General features: G+C 50.5%; 1 protein-coding gene across 1 annotated transcript; it reads right to left on the reverse strand.

Annotated features, from left to right (window-relative positions):
• Positions 1-893: 893 nt before the first annotated feature.
• On the reverse strand, positions 894-8,994 carry METTL21C (methyltransferase 21C, AARS1 lysine). Its single transcript, XM_049647186.1, has 4 exons — positions 8,848-8,994; positions 5,379-5,530; positions 2,296-2,413; positions 894-1,288 (listed from the first exon to the last, which is right to left on the reverse strand). Exons 1-4 carry the CDS (start codon positions 8,969-8,971, stop codon positions 894-896), a joined length of 789 nt encoding a protein of 262 aa, XP_049503143.1. The 5' UTR covers positions 8,972-8,994.
• Positions 8,995-16,598: the final 7,604 nt, after the last annotated feature.

Genomic DNA, 16,598 nt, shown 5'->3' on the forward strand with positions numbered 1-16,598 from the left:
CAAAAATCCCATTCTTTCCTACTTTTCTAGGAATTTTATTTTTTAAATTTTTTTTTTAACATTCATTTTTGAGAGTGAGAGAGACAGAGCAGGAGCGGGGGAGGGGCAGAGAGAGAGGGAGACACAGAATCCGAAGTAGGCTCCAGGCCCCGAGCTAATCAGCACAGGGCCCAACGTGGGGCTCGCGCTCATGGACGGTGAGATCATGACCTGAGCAGAAGTCGGACGCTTAACCGGCTGAGCCACCCAGGCGCCCCTTCTAGGAATTTTAATCATAAATCAAAGTTGAGGGGGGAAAAAAGCAGACAATCCAGAAATCTAACTTGAAATGGTTGCAGGCAATTAATTGGCACAGGAGCAGGATATTTGTAAAGTAAATTATCTTATGAAGTTCCTAAGATAATATCCCTTTCCACAATCCAGTATTTTTCACTTTTAATTAATGTTAAGCCTAAGTTCACTGTCACTCAAGATCCTCTCCCTTCACTGCAGCTGAAATCTGTATAAGTAGATTCTTCAAAATTAAGTTAGAAGGACCCTGTCAAGCTCAGTTTCAAAAGGCACGTGACAAAGGTGCGTTGACAGATTCACAGTAGAAATAACAAGGGGGAAATCCACTGCTTAACTAATGTATTCGTATGAAGTGTATTAAACAATTGAGCCCTTTTGGAAGCCAACAAAGGTACTTTTACGTTTTCATATTATCCTTTGTAGATATTTAGATTAACCAGTTCATCTTAAATAGGTTCTTTTAGAAAGCTGCTACACCATTATTCGAAGCATACAGGTCGGTTTTATGCACTAGCTTCTCAGTCTTATAAAAGCTCTTTTACTGACAGTCCAGTTTCTACCACCACTCAACAGACACACTAACGTTTTGAAAGGCATTCTGTCTAATCCCATTTTAGTATTCCCTGGAAAATTTTGACCGATGCCTCTGGAAATTCAGCCAAGAGCGTTGTATCAAAAACTTGCTTGAATTTATCTAAAAATTCGTAGTCGGTGCTGAACCTGAATTTGTTCGCCCAAAGCAGCACCGTCCCCGGCTGGCAGAGGTGCGCCATGGTGGCGAGCAGCTTGTCCAGGAAGTAGTGGTGATAAACCACATCCGAGGCCAGGACGTAGTCGTAATGAAACGATGACCTGGGGAAGCGTTGCTCCAGACTTTCCCCCCAAACCAGTTCTCTCACTTCGGGCAGATGCGCTGTACGTTTTAACGTGTTCTTCAAGAGATTGTACTGAAGGTTTCCTAGGACGTCGGGCAGATCCGTTGCCGTGACTTGCGCTCCTAAGAGACAAAGAGAAAAATTGTAGGAATCACCTAGAAACGTTCAGGCAGCCACAGCAGACACGTACACTCAGGGAGAACACAAGAAATGTAACTGGGCTTCTCAGCTTTGTCCCCATTGACATGCGGGCTGGACGTAGTTGACCCAGTCCCACCGGTAACTCTTGCCTGTGGGGGGTCTGCGCTGAGCACCGGACGTTTGGCAGCACCCGGGTCTCTAAGCCCAACTCCTGGCGATCAGAAACGTCTCTAGACATTTGTGGGGCAAAATCACCACTGAAATAGAATAATGTTAGCACATTTTAAGAAACAGTGGTGTGGTGTTGGGAGATTTCAGGATAATGAGCTGCTTAATAGAAGAATTCATAGTGCTTTTCCTTCTACAATTCTCTTTATCTGAAGATTTGTGTTTTCTTCTATATGAAGTATTCAGCACCCAGTTTTCTTTCTGTGTTGTATGACTCTCCCCAACCTAAACTTGTTAACTGTTAGGCATCTTCAAGCTAGTGACGGGAGTCCCCACAACGGACCGCCACGTTTCCCAGGTTGGCTTGAACAGGAGAACTGTAAAGGCATCGGCAGAATTATGCCGCACTTGTGCCCACCCCCTGCTCAGTGCTCAGGAACTCACAACCCGCATTTGGGGTATAAGTCTGTCTTCGCCTTGGATTATCTCACTTGTGTCTCTTCAAAGGGTTAGTTACAACATTTCCGGCAAGAAACAGGAGACGTGTTCCCAACAGGGGCTGGACAGTCATACCTCCAGAATCTGAACTTCATCACCTGGTAATCGGTGGACTGGGCGAGGTAACGAACCTCTCTCAGATGCAGTTATCTTTTCTCTGGGCTAACAGCTTTCACTCCTCGCTCGTGACATTTTGGGGGACTCAGTGAGTGAAATCGTGACCTGGCACCTGAATAGCAGCTGGCCGGACAGGGGGCCCTCACTATCACTGCTGCCAAAGTGAGGGTCTTTCTGAAACAAAGTGAGCAATAAACAGACAAACCTAAAATACTGGCCACAATGGAAACAAGGCCTGGTCCAGCACCAATTTCAAGAATTTTAGCGTCTTGGAGATTCAGTTCCTCTGAATGTTCTTCCAAATACTGACACAAAGCCGTAGCCTAAAAGAATACAATTGTCACCTGACCATCGGAGCGTTGGAAACCAGTAGCGACCCCCCTCCCCTCCCTACCCCTGCGAAATACCCAAAGAGACGTTATTAATAGTTTCAGTTTATGAAGGGGTTCGTAAGGATTGAAATCTACATTCGATGCCATATCTGGACCTCTGGAACCTGAAAGGTACAACAGGTGTCACAGGAACTGGAAACAGACTTTCTCGATTGCCTCTCTCAGAAGACCCTGGGTCAGTCCGTGTCCAGCAACGGGCAGATGAACTCAGCTCTCAAGTCCAGGAGACGAAGCCTCCAGAACCGCTCTGGTCCGGCCGAGCCGTCCACTCAGGAGCAACTGCTGTATAGTGAGCGGCCTCAGGCTCAGCGAGTTCAGGCTGCTCGGGGCTTCGTCCGCTGCTCTGGACGGCGGGGCAGGTGTTCATTCCGTAAGCGGGCCTCGAAGAGACAGACACCAGAACAGGGCTTGTCTGGCTGCAGTGTGTGCCACAGCCACCTGGGGCCCGGCCAGGGTGCCCACGTCCAGACTGCGTGTCTGCGAGCCTCGGGGCCCTGGCGGCCCTGCAGGTCCACGGCCACACCTCGAGTCGCAGCAACGAGACGCTAGAAAACATGTGACTTTTTACACGGCAGCTCAGACGTCCTTTCCCTCTTCCTTCATTCTCTTCTGCCTCCACCTTCTCCCCACCTTTCTACGAAGAGATAAAGGGTATTGGGTCTGCATGGACGGGTGAGGTGTTTACTCTGAGGGTCTCGGTCAGCAACACCACGGACTCCAGAGATCAGGAAGCTTCCGCAGAGGAAGTCCCCCGAGTTAGGAACGTGAATCCTGGGATGAAGAAGCAAGTTGAACTCCAGTTTGTGCACGGTGTTAGCTCTCTTCTTCCTGTGGCTGCTCTGGGCTCGTTATGATGCCACTTTTGTTTGGGGCCCGGCTGGAGTGGGAGCGGCCCAGACCGTGAGACGTGCCCCTCGCTGTGGCCAGGGCAGGGGCCCCAGAAACCTACCCCACAGGCTGCTCCCTCTCATCCCCCCCATCTGTTCATAGTGAATAGTCACACGCACAGACAGATGTGACTCTCCGTGTCTCCTCTCTAGGGACTCGGCGGGGCTGGGGGAAGGACATGTAAACGGATCCTAAGACAGGTGAGGGGTGTAAAGGAGGCCCCCTCCAGGGACCCAGGGGTCCAGTGAGAGGTGACCTCAGTGCTGAAGGATGAGGGAGCACGGACGGGGCGGGGGGGGGGGGCCTCCAGCGAGGAGCGGCAGGTGGAACAGCACCATCGCAGGTACACGGCACAGAGTTCTGGACTTGGGAAGGGAGCTCTCCGGCTGAAGACAGATAATGATTTGTGGTGCAGGGAGGACATGAGGACGTGTCACCCAGAGCCATCACAAGGGCATGCTGTGGAGGGGTTCTCTGAAGAGGCGGCTGCAGGCTTCCCTCTGTGCCCTGCCCTGGGAGCTGACCCCTGTGGGTGCCATCCGGAGACCCAGCTTGATGAACCCCTGTGTGGTGAACACCCCCCTTCCCAGCCCTGCTAGCAAACTCCGAAATGTGGGCTCTTGGGCAGAGAGCTGCACTGGGCGTCACACAAGGCGTCTCCCACCTCCCATAAAGCCTGCTTTCCCAGCTTTCAGGAAACCCAGGTGCCAAGAGAGGCCAGGCTTGTGTGTGAAAGGTGGAGGCCTTACTGAGAATGAAACAGTCCCCGGGGGCAGATGTTCCTCCAGCCCCGATCTCCCGAACCCCCCCCCCCCCCGTCCCCCCCCCCCCCAAGCTGTCCATTCGCCGCATCCATTACACCAGGAAGCTGCGGGGAGTTGGCAGTTTTCAAACGTGTTATGAAGCCAAAGCTTCCCGGGAAGCACATCGGGCTCCCATGCACAGGGGATGAACACCGAGCTTCCTTATCTGGGGGAGAGCAGCTCCAGGACCACCCTCCTGGGCCCCCCTCACCTGCCCCCCCAGGACCCAGGATGCCCTCCCCAGGGAGCCCCATGGCGCCTCCACACACAAAGCTCAGCATGCGGGTCTGCCTTTGAACCCAGACCCCCGTGCCATCCCCCAGTAACTACAGAGCAGCTTGGATCCGGAGCCTCTCGGAGCACAACCAGCTGGCATTGGAGGGCCACTGTCCCGAGCCCTGGTGGCACAGCTTCCCCCAGCGGGTCAACATTTCCGAGCCCTCAGCTCCCCGGCTGTCAGGTGAAAACAGTGTTGCCTTAGCAATTACTTCAGTGAGTACTCAGGACCCTCCCAGAGTGATCGTGCACCACCCATTGTGCCCAGTGCACCTCCCAGCATGCCCAGTACACCGCCCAGTGTGCCCCTTACTCCGCCCAGTGTGCCCCATACTCCGCCCAGCATGCCCAGTACACTGCCCAGTGTGCCCCTTACTCCTCCCAGTGTGCCCCTTACTCCGCCCAGCATGCCCAGTGCAGAAGGAAGATCAGGGAGGGAAGTGGGCATCCACAACCACACAGCAGGAACTAGCGGGGCTCCTGACTCGAAATGCACAGCATCTGCCCCATTTCCATGCCACCCTCGCAGGCTGCTGCAGGAAGGACAGGGAGCCCGGCCTCCACACGCTTCCCCTGGAACACCCACGGCCTGGAAGGGAAGCCAGCACTGGGCTCTGATCGTTTTGGTTTTTTTCCCTCAACGTTCATATGAATTTTTCATCTTCCTGACATGTTCAAGCCTATCTTCATGTAGAAAATACTGTTTCAAGAAACACGGCTTGGAGGGAAGTGATGACTCCTGCAGGAGATGCTGTGCCTTTGCGGAGTCCCGGCGCACCCCCGCGCCCCTGGGGGCCCAAAGCGACCCTCCACTGGGGAAGCACAGAATTCAAAAGCACTTGGCACATTGTCCCAGGTGACCCTGACGTATGGGATTGTCACTGTCGCCCCCAGAAACCCCGCCATCCCGAAGGTGACGGCTGTCTCACCCCCGGCCACACCACCGCGCCGTAGCTCTCTATCGATTCCTGGATGACAATCTTCGTGCCTGCAAACAGATAGTGCTCCTGAGTGTAGCTCTCATAGTCTGTAGGAACGAACTGCTGGAGGCTGTGAAGGGATGGTTCTATCTTGTTAGAGCCTGTGGGGCAGAAAATAAAATAGGTTCCGTGATTTGTGGATCCAGCATAAATACTAAGTAGAGCTGATAAGTCGGGAACAGATTGGGCAGTTTTCCCACAGAGAGGGGGGTTGATGCTGGCAATGACCGTGGCTTTAAACTGGCACAAACCCGAATGATCTGGGGTGATAGGGACACCGAGTTCGGACGTGACATGTTTGTGACACGACGAGATGCCAGAGGATGCCCTGGGTCCTCTCCTCCATGGAGCAGAGGACAGAGAGGCGTGGCTCCCCTCCACCCCTCTGTTCTGAGGCCCTCTGTAGCCAACCAGCAGAATGGCACGGACGAGCTGTCTGCATGAGGACCTAGGCAAACACGGACCCGACTATTTTTAGGTCTCGAAGTGAAGTAACATTCCCGCGTGTTGGCTGGAGCGTGTTCCTTAAATCCTTCCTACGGCTCCTCTGCAAAAGGTACGGGTCACCCGAAGACGAGCCAGCTCCACGGTCCTGGGGTGGTTGTCAGATGAACCCTGGCTATTAAGTTACTATTGCTTTAAATACCCATTAAACTCATGAGCAGCTCTCGAATATCACATAAAATGAGCAGAAAAGAGCACCTGATCGCGGCTGACGTCATGGAAGCACAGGTCGTGCAGATTTTGCAGAGTTCCAGAATAAAAAGAGCAGCGCGCGAACATGTCAGGAGTGGGGATGCCAAGCACACGCACAGCAGAACGGAAGCTGCTGGTGCCAGCGGTGGGCAGGAGTTAGCAGCAAGGAGCCGGGGGGAGACCCCCACGAAACCTGCCTTTGCTCCCTGAGGCTCGCCTGGGACATTTGTCACCACAGGTGGAAGATGGGCTTTGGAAAGGAGCTGACAGGGGCGGTTGGTTCACATTTGAGCTGCTCTCATCAGAAATCTGCCCTCGAGGCGAAAGAGGAGGAGGTGGGGGCAGGGCGCGAATACAAGGTGAAGGGTCAAGGGTCTTTGGAGAAACCCAGTGAGGAGCGCACCCTCCAAAGCAGGCGGGGACAGAAGCGATTTGGGGCGTCCCTGATTAGCGGGTGCACCGGGGCAGATCTGTGCTGCTGGTCTGCTCACTGGAACAGGCTCACAGAAGACCACAGACATTTGGAGTCAGCTCTTCCAAATGTTTACAACCGTGTGACCACGCCTGTTGAATCCAATTGTAAGCAAACTGACAAAACCCCCCAAAACAGGGCTGGCGTTTTGTCTTCGCATGTGTTTTCATTTTGTTTTTCTAGAAATTAATTTTTGTGGTATTTTACCAAAAAGGGTCAGCGTGCAGCGGACTGAGAAATGGTCTCAGAGCCCAGCGGAGCACGGGGACTGGTTTGTAGACTAGCATGACGGGCGACCACAGCCCTTTTGGGAGCACTGCTCTTGGCCCCCGGTTCTGATGGAGCGTGGGCTCCAGCCCCCGGGGGAGAATTCTGCGCTCTGACCTAAAGGTGAGCTTTCCAGAGACGTGGGGCTTCACGGAGCAAGAACCTGCTAATAAACAGGGGCCAAGTCAGTCGTGAGACGTCATCCTTTCCTGTCCTGCACCCTGGTAGTGGGGGAAGGAGACTTATGGCCTTCACCTGCCTCTTGTTATGGGAAGCTCCTGACATCTAACACCACCAACCCGTTATCTGTGAAAGACCAAAGAGGCCCTAGCTTCTCCCAGGGAACCGGAGGCTGACTGGGCTTTGCAGAGATGATGCAGAGGCAGAGGACTAGACCGTGGTTTGCCGGTAAATGCTTAACAGTCGGTGTGGGGCGAGGGGAGGAAGCACCGACTTTAGGGTCTGACGATTACCATGGTGTCGATGCTCCCACCGTGGCCATTTCCAGCCTTCAGCAGATGCCCTGGGGAAAGCTGTGCACCTGCTGACCATGGCAGAGTATTTCCACCACGCAGAGCGATGGACACCAATAACCTCAAGCGCATAGATAATCTTAACGATCATCTTATAATGTAACAAAATAGGTCATGATGAGTTGTATTTATTACCTTAGCCTTTAAATATACCCTTGGCTTTTATCTGATCTATTGAGTGGTAAGTTTTCATAACTTACATTTCAGTAATGGCCATGTTTAACAACCACCCTCAAAAAAATCCCTGAAATTCAGGAGCTGGTACAGGCCAGTCGGTACAAGGAGCCAGTCCAGGGCAACTCCTTTTTCCTCTGAGGTTTCGTCACTGGAGTAGGTGACTCAGAGCAGCCAGACCAGCAGGGACTCATGCCAGCTCCTGCAGGCTTCCCTCCGCCACTGTGGCTCAGATGGCTCCTTCCCTTCCTCCTGCGTCTCACCAGCTGGGGACTTACTTTTCACTGACCGCAGGAAAAGTCAATGGGCTGATTGGGAACGGCTCACCGGTTCATAGGCTAATGAGCTGATAAGTCCTGTTTTCCCAATCAATCTTGGACAGTAACTCGAGCATACAAATATTGTCCCATAAGACCCTTCCACGTCCTACAAAGATAATTTGTGTTTGTTACACATTAAACATTTTCACTTATTGTATCGATGCTAGTCTGAGAGTGTTAGATCAGGATTTAGAGATACAAATGCCTTTCTCTGTAAACTAGTTTAGCAAAAATAAACAGTCCTGATTTAGTTGAGCTGGAACATAACTTTACCATGTTAAATGGTTATAAAGGTTTGAAATGCTGTATCTTGGCTTTTCTGACATTCATCATTACGTCTACCATTTATTACTACTGAGTCCCTCTGTGCAGAAATGCAACCCACATATGATACAGTTGCCGGGGAGAACATTCTGGCGAAAAGCCGAAGCGAATCAAGATTTTGTTTCTTTTTAAAAGTTCTAGGGGCTCCTGGGTGGCTCAGTCGGTTGAGCGTCCGACTTTGGCTCAGGTCAGGATCTCACAGTTGATGGGTTCGAGCCCCTGCGTCGGGCTCTGTGCTGACAGCTCAGAGCCTGGAGCCTGCTTCAGGTTCTGTGTCTCCCTCTCTCTCTGCCCCTCCCTCGCTCATGCTCTGTCTCTCTCTGTCTCAAAAATAAATAAACATTTAAAAATATTAATAAATAAAATTTCTTATTAACAAAAAATATAACCATTTGAGATTTACAGACACGCCAAAACAAATTTGTGGACTTTGATAAGTGCATAATAAACAAAAACAAGGATTGCTTTTAATGCTATGCTTCTGCTCGCGTTAAGGCACTTTTCTACCACGCTTCACTATAGGAACCATCTAGAGTTAATAGGAAACGGGAACTCTTGTCACGGAAGTTAGCTGGAAAATGCCGTGGCCAGGGAGACAGCTGAGAAGGTGCTGCGGTCTGGAAGGAGGTTACCTCCTGGAGGGCCACCGGTGTCTTCCTCCCGGGGAGCCCCCTCCGGCGCGGAGCAGCCATCCGGGGTGCAAGGTGCTTCCTGCAGGTGCTGGGACCGCTGCTCGGAGCTCAGACACGCGTCCATGACCGCAGCTGCTGGAGACCAGAGAGGCGGACAGGCCCCCCGCGCGCTCAGCCCAGGCTGGCTGAGCCTCCCAGAGGCTCTAAAAGGTGCAGCTTATCGCCTTAGCATCTGCTGAGCCGCAAAGAACCCCTGCTTTTCAGCTTTAGCTCCCCCCGTCGGCAAAGCAGCTGCCCCAAGGCGCTGCCATCCTGGTTTCGCAGAGCAAAGGAGAGGGGGACCGTTCAAACATCACCCCGCACCTGTTCCGTGCATCAAGAAACGCAAACACAGAGCGAGCGTAGCCGGACACGCACGACGTGGCTGGGTTCTAAACCACATCTCTAATAGCTTTTGGAACCGAATCTTCATGAAGAAAATCTGATCTAGCAGCGCATCGTACCGTCACGGGTACCGTGTGGGTTGAGGGCTCAATGACATCACGGATGAGAAGGCAGGATTTGAACCAAACCCAGGGCTGCTCCCTTCTCAGCGGAGGCTTTATCGCCAGATCTAGAAAGCGCTGGGGGCCCGAGCCAGGCGCCTGACCTGGCTCCCCGCTGGGCGCTTGGCAGCCCACCCACCCCCCTGCCTGCCGTTTCCTCATCAGCAATGATAGTATCTGCCTGCTTCCTAGGGCCGAGGTGAGAAGCAGGAGGGTGAAAGTGATGATCCCGGAGAGGAAAACTACCAGGTTTAGAAAAGGAGAGCTGGCCGTTGCGATCACTGATGGGCATCAAAATGGTAACTGCAGGACGTGTACTGGTTCCAAGCCCCGCTCTGGTGCAGTGCATTGATTCTTCCAGTCCTGGCAATAGTCTCTGTGAAGTAGATGCTATTATTATGCCTCTTCTCAGATGCGAGCAGGCCAGGCACAGCCGGATTGAGAGGCAGCCCAAGAGCAGGGGCAGATCCGAGAGTCAAACCCAGGACGTCGTGCAGCAGAATCTACGGGCTTCCCCACCAGGCGGGCTTGGCTTGGGTTTCCCTGCCCCCTCTGCCCTGAAATCACTCATAACGCTCAGCTGTCATAGTGACACTTTCGAGTCCTTTGCACAAAACGTGAACGGTCTGCCTCATCTGCGTTGACCATCCTGAGTTCCTCTCTGCACACCCGAGCTACCCTGTCCTGTCATCCCAGCTGGGGGCACCGGCTTACTCCAGTGAGCAAACAGACAAAATGCAAGAAAGCACAGCCCCCGAAGCAAATGGCATTGCGTCGCACACCCGGGACAGGCTGTGTGTGCCTCGCATCAATGTGCCACAGGGCTTCAGACAAATGAGATTCCTGTGAAAGTAATTTAACATGCTCCTTGGCTCTGCAATCGAATAACCAAATATTTGCCCCAAATCTCCCAACTCCCCACGCCAGGCACAGTGCTCTACCGGGCTGTACGTCAGAGCAGTTCTTTCTCTTGTGGGTGCTTACTTGTTCATTCCTTTCAACCTACCCCTAAAAGATACTGCCCGGTTGTTTATCAGTACACACAGCATCTTCAGGGAGGAAGCCTGGCACCGTGGTGAGGCGCCTGCATCTGAATCTTGGCTCTGCCCTGTGCATGATGGGGGTACCTACCTCTTCTGGAGGCTGTGGTAATTAACAGAGGTAAGCTACGCAGAGCGTCTCACGTACAACAGCAACCGTTTTGTCCGAAGCCAGAGCGTGGTCGTGCGATAAATCCAACACTCCACGCAAACAACCCTCATCCAGCACCATGGGACTCTGTGCATTAAATTTAAGACATCTCCCCATTTTGCATGCAAGCGAAGGAGAATTATTTCCAAATGACAGCTGTACTTTTCCTTTTGGAAGGAAATGACTCCCTCCCCCATCATTGTAGTTCACATGAGAATTTAATTTTTTCCCAGACATCTCTGCACTGAAAGTAACGCACCGTGCATTGTAGTTATTCTAGAAAATAACTACAGGAATCTACCTAGTGTTATTAGTCAGACGTAGCATGTGGTATATATCGTGTGTTAGTTATCTAATAAAGATTTGGGAAGTTTTTAAAATGACTTCTTGTTAGTACCCTCAGAATCATTTCAAACTGTTAGTTTAAACATTACCTTATGTAGCAGAAGAGATTTGAGATTTCTGTGCACCCTTTAATCCCCAATGTTTTATATAGATGTGCACCTGAAAGGATTAGCATTTTATGAACAAAAGCCAGCCAGTGGAAGCCCAAGTTATTTAGGGTAGCATGACCCACCAGCACGCAGACACATCTCTGAAATCTCTCTCTCTCTCTCCCCCTCTGTGCTACACACACACACACACACACACACTCCTTGCAACATGAAATGGAATCACCCTCAAAAGATCCAGAAAATGCCTCCAGCAGAACAGAGGCTGTCCTCTATGGTATCCAGTTGCTGTGATGTAGTTTGAAATGTAGATATATTTCACTTTAAAAAGAAGTGAGGGTTGGGTCGGTGGGGTTTTGTACAGACCTGCAAACTTTCTTTGTGCTCATTAGCCAAAGTCCCGTCTGTGGCTGAGGAGTGAACTGTCCCGGACCCTGCTTCCAGCAGCCGGAAACAACATAGGACTCTACCAAGAGAAGACAGAACATCTAACTAGAAGGGAGGTGAGTTAAAGGCCTTAACATTGCATTTGGGGTATTTAGTTGGGGCCCCAGTGGAAACCAGGAAAAACTCTTCCAAGAAGAATGCAAACCATTGCAATTTATTGCGTTGAAAAGGAAGGGGGCAGTTACAAAGGAAAGAGGAAAATCGTGTGCTCATTTGGGAAGCCTCAAACCCTTAAAATAGAATACAGGGCATGTAAATCAAACCCTTGGGCAAATGGGAATCAAACAAGCGCTCGCAATTTATGAGGGGTGACGTTTAGCCGGCGACCTGAATGAACGGTGGTTTGGCTTGAGTGGACACAACAGCCTATGTTTATTTTTTCACCCAGGCTTGGTACTCTCTTCCCTGCTATCACTTTTTCTTTAACTCAGGTCTTCATCTGGATGTGCTGTGGTCCCATGACCGCTAGGTGTGCTTCCCCACTCCCTGAAACGAGGGAGGTGACCTGGAGTCTAGCCCAGATCGGTCATTCCAATGCTTTCGTATTCCTGGAGTGGTCCAGGTCTCTGTGCCCGGCCCTTCTGTAACTTGTTTCCACCAAGAGTCAGCACCCCAGTGTATGACCAATAGCAAAACGGTGGTCATCTTTACAATTATGTGAGTAACATTTAAAAACTGATTGGAATACATATGAATACACGTACGTGTATGTATATATACGTATGCACACAGATACTCGTTTGATAAGCTTTAACATGACGAAAAGGGCAAAGAAGAAATATTTTAAAATCTCTTTTAATCCCACTATTTGGAGAAGTAAGCCTGATATAACAATTTTTATATCAACTTCTAGGCTCTTTTTGTATAAACTTTATAAAAGCTGTTTTACTGACAATGAAACTGGACAGAAACAGGTACGTCTTTGACCTTGTATGGAATAACCTATTATTTTAAGAGTTTCTCTTCATACTTTTTTCAAAAACCATCGACTGCATCACTGCTTTAAAAAACAAATTGCGGGGGCACCTGGGTGGCTCAGTCGGTTGAGCATCTGACTTCGGCTCTGGTCATGATCTCATGGTTTGTGAGTTCGAGGCCCACATCAGGCTCTGTGCTGACAGCTCAGAGCCTGGAGCCTGCTTTGGGTCCTGTGTCTCCCTCTCTCTCTGCCTTTCCCCCACTCATGCTGTCTCTCTCTCTCAAAAATAAATAAAAACATTTAAAAAAATCACAGGAGAGGGGATGCCTGCCTACCTCAGTCAGTTAAGCATCCAACTTCAGCTCAGGTCATGATCTCAGGCTCATGGATTCAAGCTCCCCATCAGGCTTCGTCCTGACAGCTCAGAGCCTGAAGCCTGCTTCACATTCTCTCTCTCTCTCTCTCTCTCTCTCTGCCCCTCCCCCACTCACACTCTGTCTCTCTCTCTCTCAAAAATAAAATAAACATTAACAAAAAATTTAAAAAGAAACAAATCAGGGGGCACCTGAGCAGTTTAGTTGGTTGAGTTTCTGACTCTTGGGTTTCTGACTCTTGATCTAGGCTCAGGTCATGATCTCACAGTTCATGGGATCGAGCCCTGTGTCAGGCTCCATGCTGACAGTGTGGAGCCTGTTTAGGATTCCCTCTCTCTCTCTCTCTGCTCTCTCTCTCTCTCCCTTCCTGTTCATGCTCTCTTTCTCTCTCTCTCTCAAAAAAAAAATAATAATAGGTAAACATGAAAAAAAATTTTTTTAAGGAAACAAATCAGAATTCTATTGCCCAGAGCTGGAATGAGTTAGGTCCAAGGTTTGTAAATACTGGACTATCCCTAAATACTGTCTACATCAGAATTACCTGGAAGCTTTGAAACACAGAAACTCTAGGCCCCTGGAAATTCCTGCTCAAAGGTTGAGAAAGAGCCTAGAGGTTTGAAGCCCGAGTCCACAGCTGTCCCCTGGCACACGGTCAGTGCTGATCTATAGGGCAGAGGACACATGAGTGATTTCACAGAGCTGAGATGTCAGCCCGTGACGGGGGATTAGGCCTTGGGCGTGGCTCTGCAGGACACACAGATGAAGTAAGAGCCGGGCAAATGCATTTGGTCTCAATAGGAAAGAACTTTCTAACAAGCAGAGCAGTGGAACAATTGATCTCAGGGAGCCAGCATGATGGAAAGTGGGCCAGATCTGGAGTCAGAAAGCGCGCGATTGGACCAAAGGTTTACGCAGGGTCAATAAACAGGCCATGAGTGTGCTGTCACTCGCTTTTCTCCAACGGTGTAGACCCCAGATCTCTCACAGCGTTTTTCCAGCTGAAGCTGACTCTCTCAGCCAAGTGGTCCTCACCACGGAGGAACCCCCCCCACCCAGGGATGTGTGGCAATTTGGAGACTTTTTGCTTGTCACAACTAGGGCAGGTGCTCCTGGTGTGCGTAGAGGCCACGGGTGGTGCCAAACATTGTGTGTCATGCGGGACAGCCCTTCACAGCAAGGAGCAATCCTGCCCAAAATGTCACCAGTGCCAAGGCTGAGAACCCCTTGCCTCGGTGGGGGGCTGGAGTTGCAGGGTGAATTCTCAAGGCATGTTTTTTTTGTTCTAAGGAAACTCTACCCCCAATGTGGGGCTCGAACTCATGACCCTGAGATCAAGAGTCACACTCTTGACTGAGCCAGCCAGGAGCCACAGGGCAGATTCTAATTTCCATCCTCCACACACCCATCTACCAGCCCAGTGATCCCTGCCTCCTCAGCCCCAGTGTCCTCACCTATAAAATGGGGTCGATTAGCATTTGCAGACTGTCTAATAGACAGATCTAACATCACACCCTCTGTCTTCCTCAGGTTTCTCCCAGGAGCAGACCTAGAGACAAGGATTTGAGAGAAAGGATTTGGGATGGGGGGGGGTGGTGGAGGAGGAAGAATAACTCAGGGAAAGGGTGGCAGCCAGCAAAAGGTGTTCCATGAAGCCGGCTGCTGCGGTGGGCAATCAAAGCTTCGGCCCGAGGGGAAAGGCTGGGAGATGATGTAGAGCACACAGCTCAGAATGATTCCATTCCAAGTTCAGAGGGCTTCTGGGCTCTTCCCACACCAGCACCTCAGCCCGGATGCAGGAACCAGCAGCTGCAGGTGTGTCTGAGAGAGTCCTCTCACAACTGCAGAAGGTGATGGATTTTCTATGTGAAGAACCTGGCGCAGGGCCTGGTGCCTAGAAGGTCATCAATAAATAAATGTCTTGTGTTAATCACATGCCATTGCAGCAGAGGGTTGAATGAGCAGGGTTCCTTGGAAGGATTCACTCACTGAATCAAATGCAAATACTGAGTTTGGGGCTTGAGAAATAAGGACCCAGGGCTGCTTTGGCCCCAGAGATTTCAGCAGCAGGGATTCAGGGGCCTTCTCCACAAATAGTGCTGTTGGGGGCTTCCAACGGCAGTCACAGCCTTTGCTGTGGCTGAGCTTCGAGATCTGGGGGAAAGTTCTGATTGATCTAACCTGCTCATAAGCTCTCCCTATAGTTAGGGATGGATGATGTGAGAAGTGTCTCACAAAATCATGGATGCTGGCCCTGTAACAAGCAAGAGTTATGGATGGCCCTCTTCCCCTTCCTGGCCACCCTGCATGTACATACTTTCTTATTTCCAGAAATACAGTTTCAAATTGGACACCTTTTCTCTACAACAGAGGACAGCCTGAGTCTCACTGGCTATTGTGTCCAGAGGGAACAGAGTCACTTCCCTCCAACTGGAAACCTCCAGATGACGTGCGTTTCTTCACTAGTCCCATGGCTCTCCTTCAGCGGGCATGCGCTCCCAGAAAATACCCTGATCGGCGATTTCATCACTGCCTGCCATGGGCTGCTGCAATGGCATACAATTTAATACAAGACATTTATTTATTGATGACCTTCTAGGCAACAGGCACAGCTGCTTTGCACATGCCCTTCGCCAACATTCTGCAGAGGAAGGGTTGCTGACCAGACAAATATAAGATATGCCCACCATACTCACTTACAGGGGAGACGGCGGTGAGACTCCCTTCCAGAGAGATGGGGTTTCATTGCAGAACTAGATGTTCCCTGAACACCCTGCCAACCAACACCCAAGAATGTGTGGGATTTTCAGTGTGCAACGCAGAAAATGGTCAAAGAGAAATGTAATTCTATAATTTCTGCCCCCTCGTTTTGTCTGGTAGCACAGTGGCTCTGAGTCCATAACCCTCTCTGTGGAGTGATTCAAAGCTGCCCTGAGAGGCCAGGGGAAAAGGTCCACCAAGGCTGCCGGGGGGATGGAAGGATTTAGACCACGCAGCAGTGTGGAAGCATCAGACGCAGAAAGCCTGTGTGGCAGGACATTAACAGGACTCTTCTTGTGGTTTGGCTGGGACACGAAGACAGTGGCTTCCTTGTGCCAAAGCGAGACCACCGTCAGAAATTTTGAAGCAGGGGGGCGCCTGGGTGGCTCAGTCAGTTAAGCGTCCGACTTTGGCTCAGGTCACGATCTCGCGGTCCGTGAGTTCAAGCCCCGCGTCAGGCTCTGGGCTGATGGCTCAGAGCCTGGAGCCTGTTTCCGATTCTGTGTCTCCCTCTCTCTCTGCCCCTCCCCCATTCATGCTCTGTCTCTCTCTGTCTCAAAAATAAATAAACGTTAAAAGAAAAAAAAAAGAAAGAAATTTTGAAGCAGGTGTTCAAAATCCATTCCAGCAACACTTGTTTCGCCGGGCTTGTGGACATAGAAGAATTTACTTCTGTTTCATTTTAAATGCCTTTTAAGTAATGACAAACATTACCAGTGAAGGGGAAAGAGGATGAGTGAAAGAATCCAATACATTTGGAAACAGCAAGTGATGCGATAGTCATTTCATCTTAAAAAAGGTGCATACCTGCTCCCCAGCACCTGAGGCTGTTCTCAAACCACATTTGAAGGCACAGCTCTGCTAAAGTATCTGCCTTGTGGAGTTGCTCTGACTGCAAACCCATGAGTGGCCTCAATGGCCTTACGTGCATTTCGGAGAAGAGAGGTACATAGTTGTTTGTTTCTATTTTTTATTGCTTTGTATTTTCTTTTAATTTTTAAATGTTTCTTTTTAATATACTTTTTAATGTTTATTTTTGAGTGAGAAAGAGAGAGCTTGAGCGGGG

Source organism: Panthera uncia, assembly GCF_023721935.1.
Source record: "Panthera uncia isolate 11264 chromosome A1 unlocalized genomic scaffold, Puncia_PCG_1.0 HiC_scaffold_16, whole genome shotgun sequence".
Lineage (NCBI taxonomy): Eukaryota > Metazoa > Chordata > Mammalia > Carnivora > Felidae > Panthera > Panthera uncia.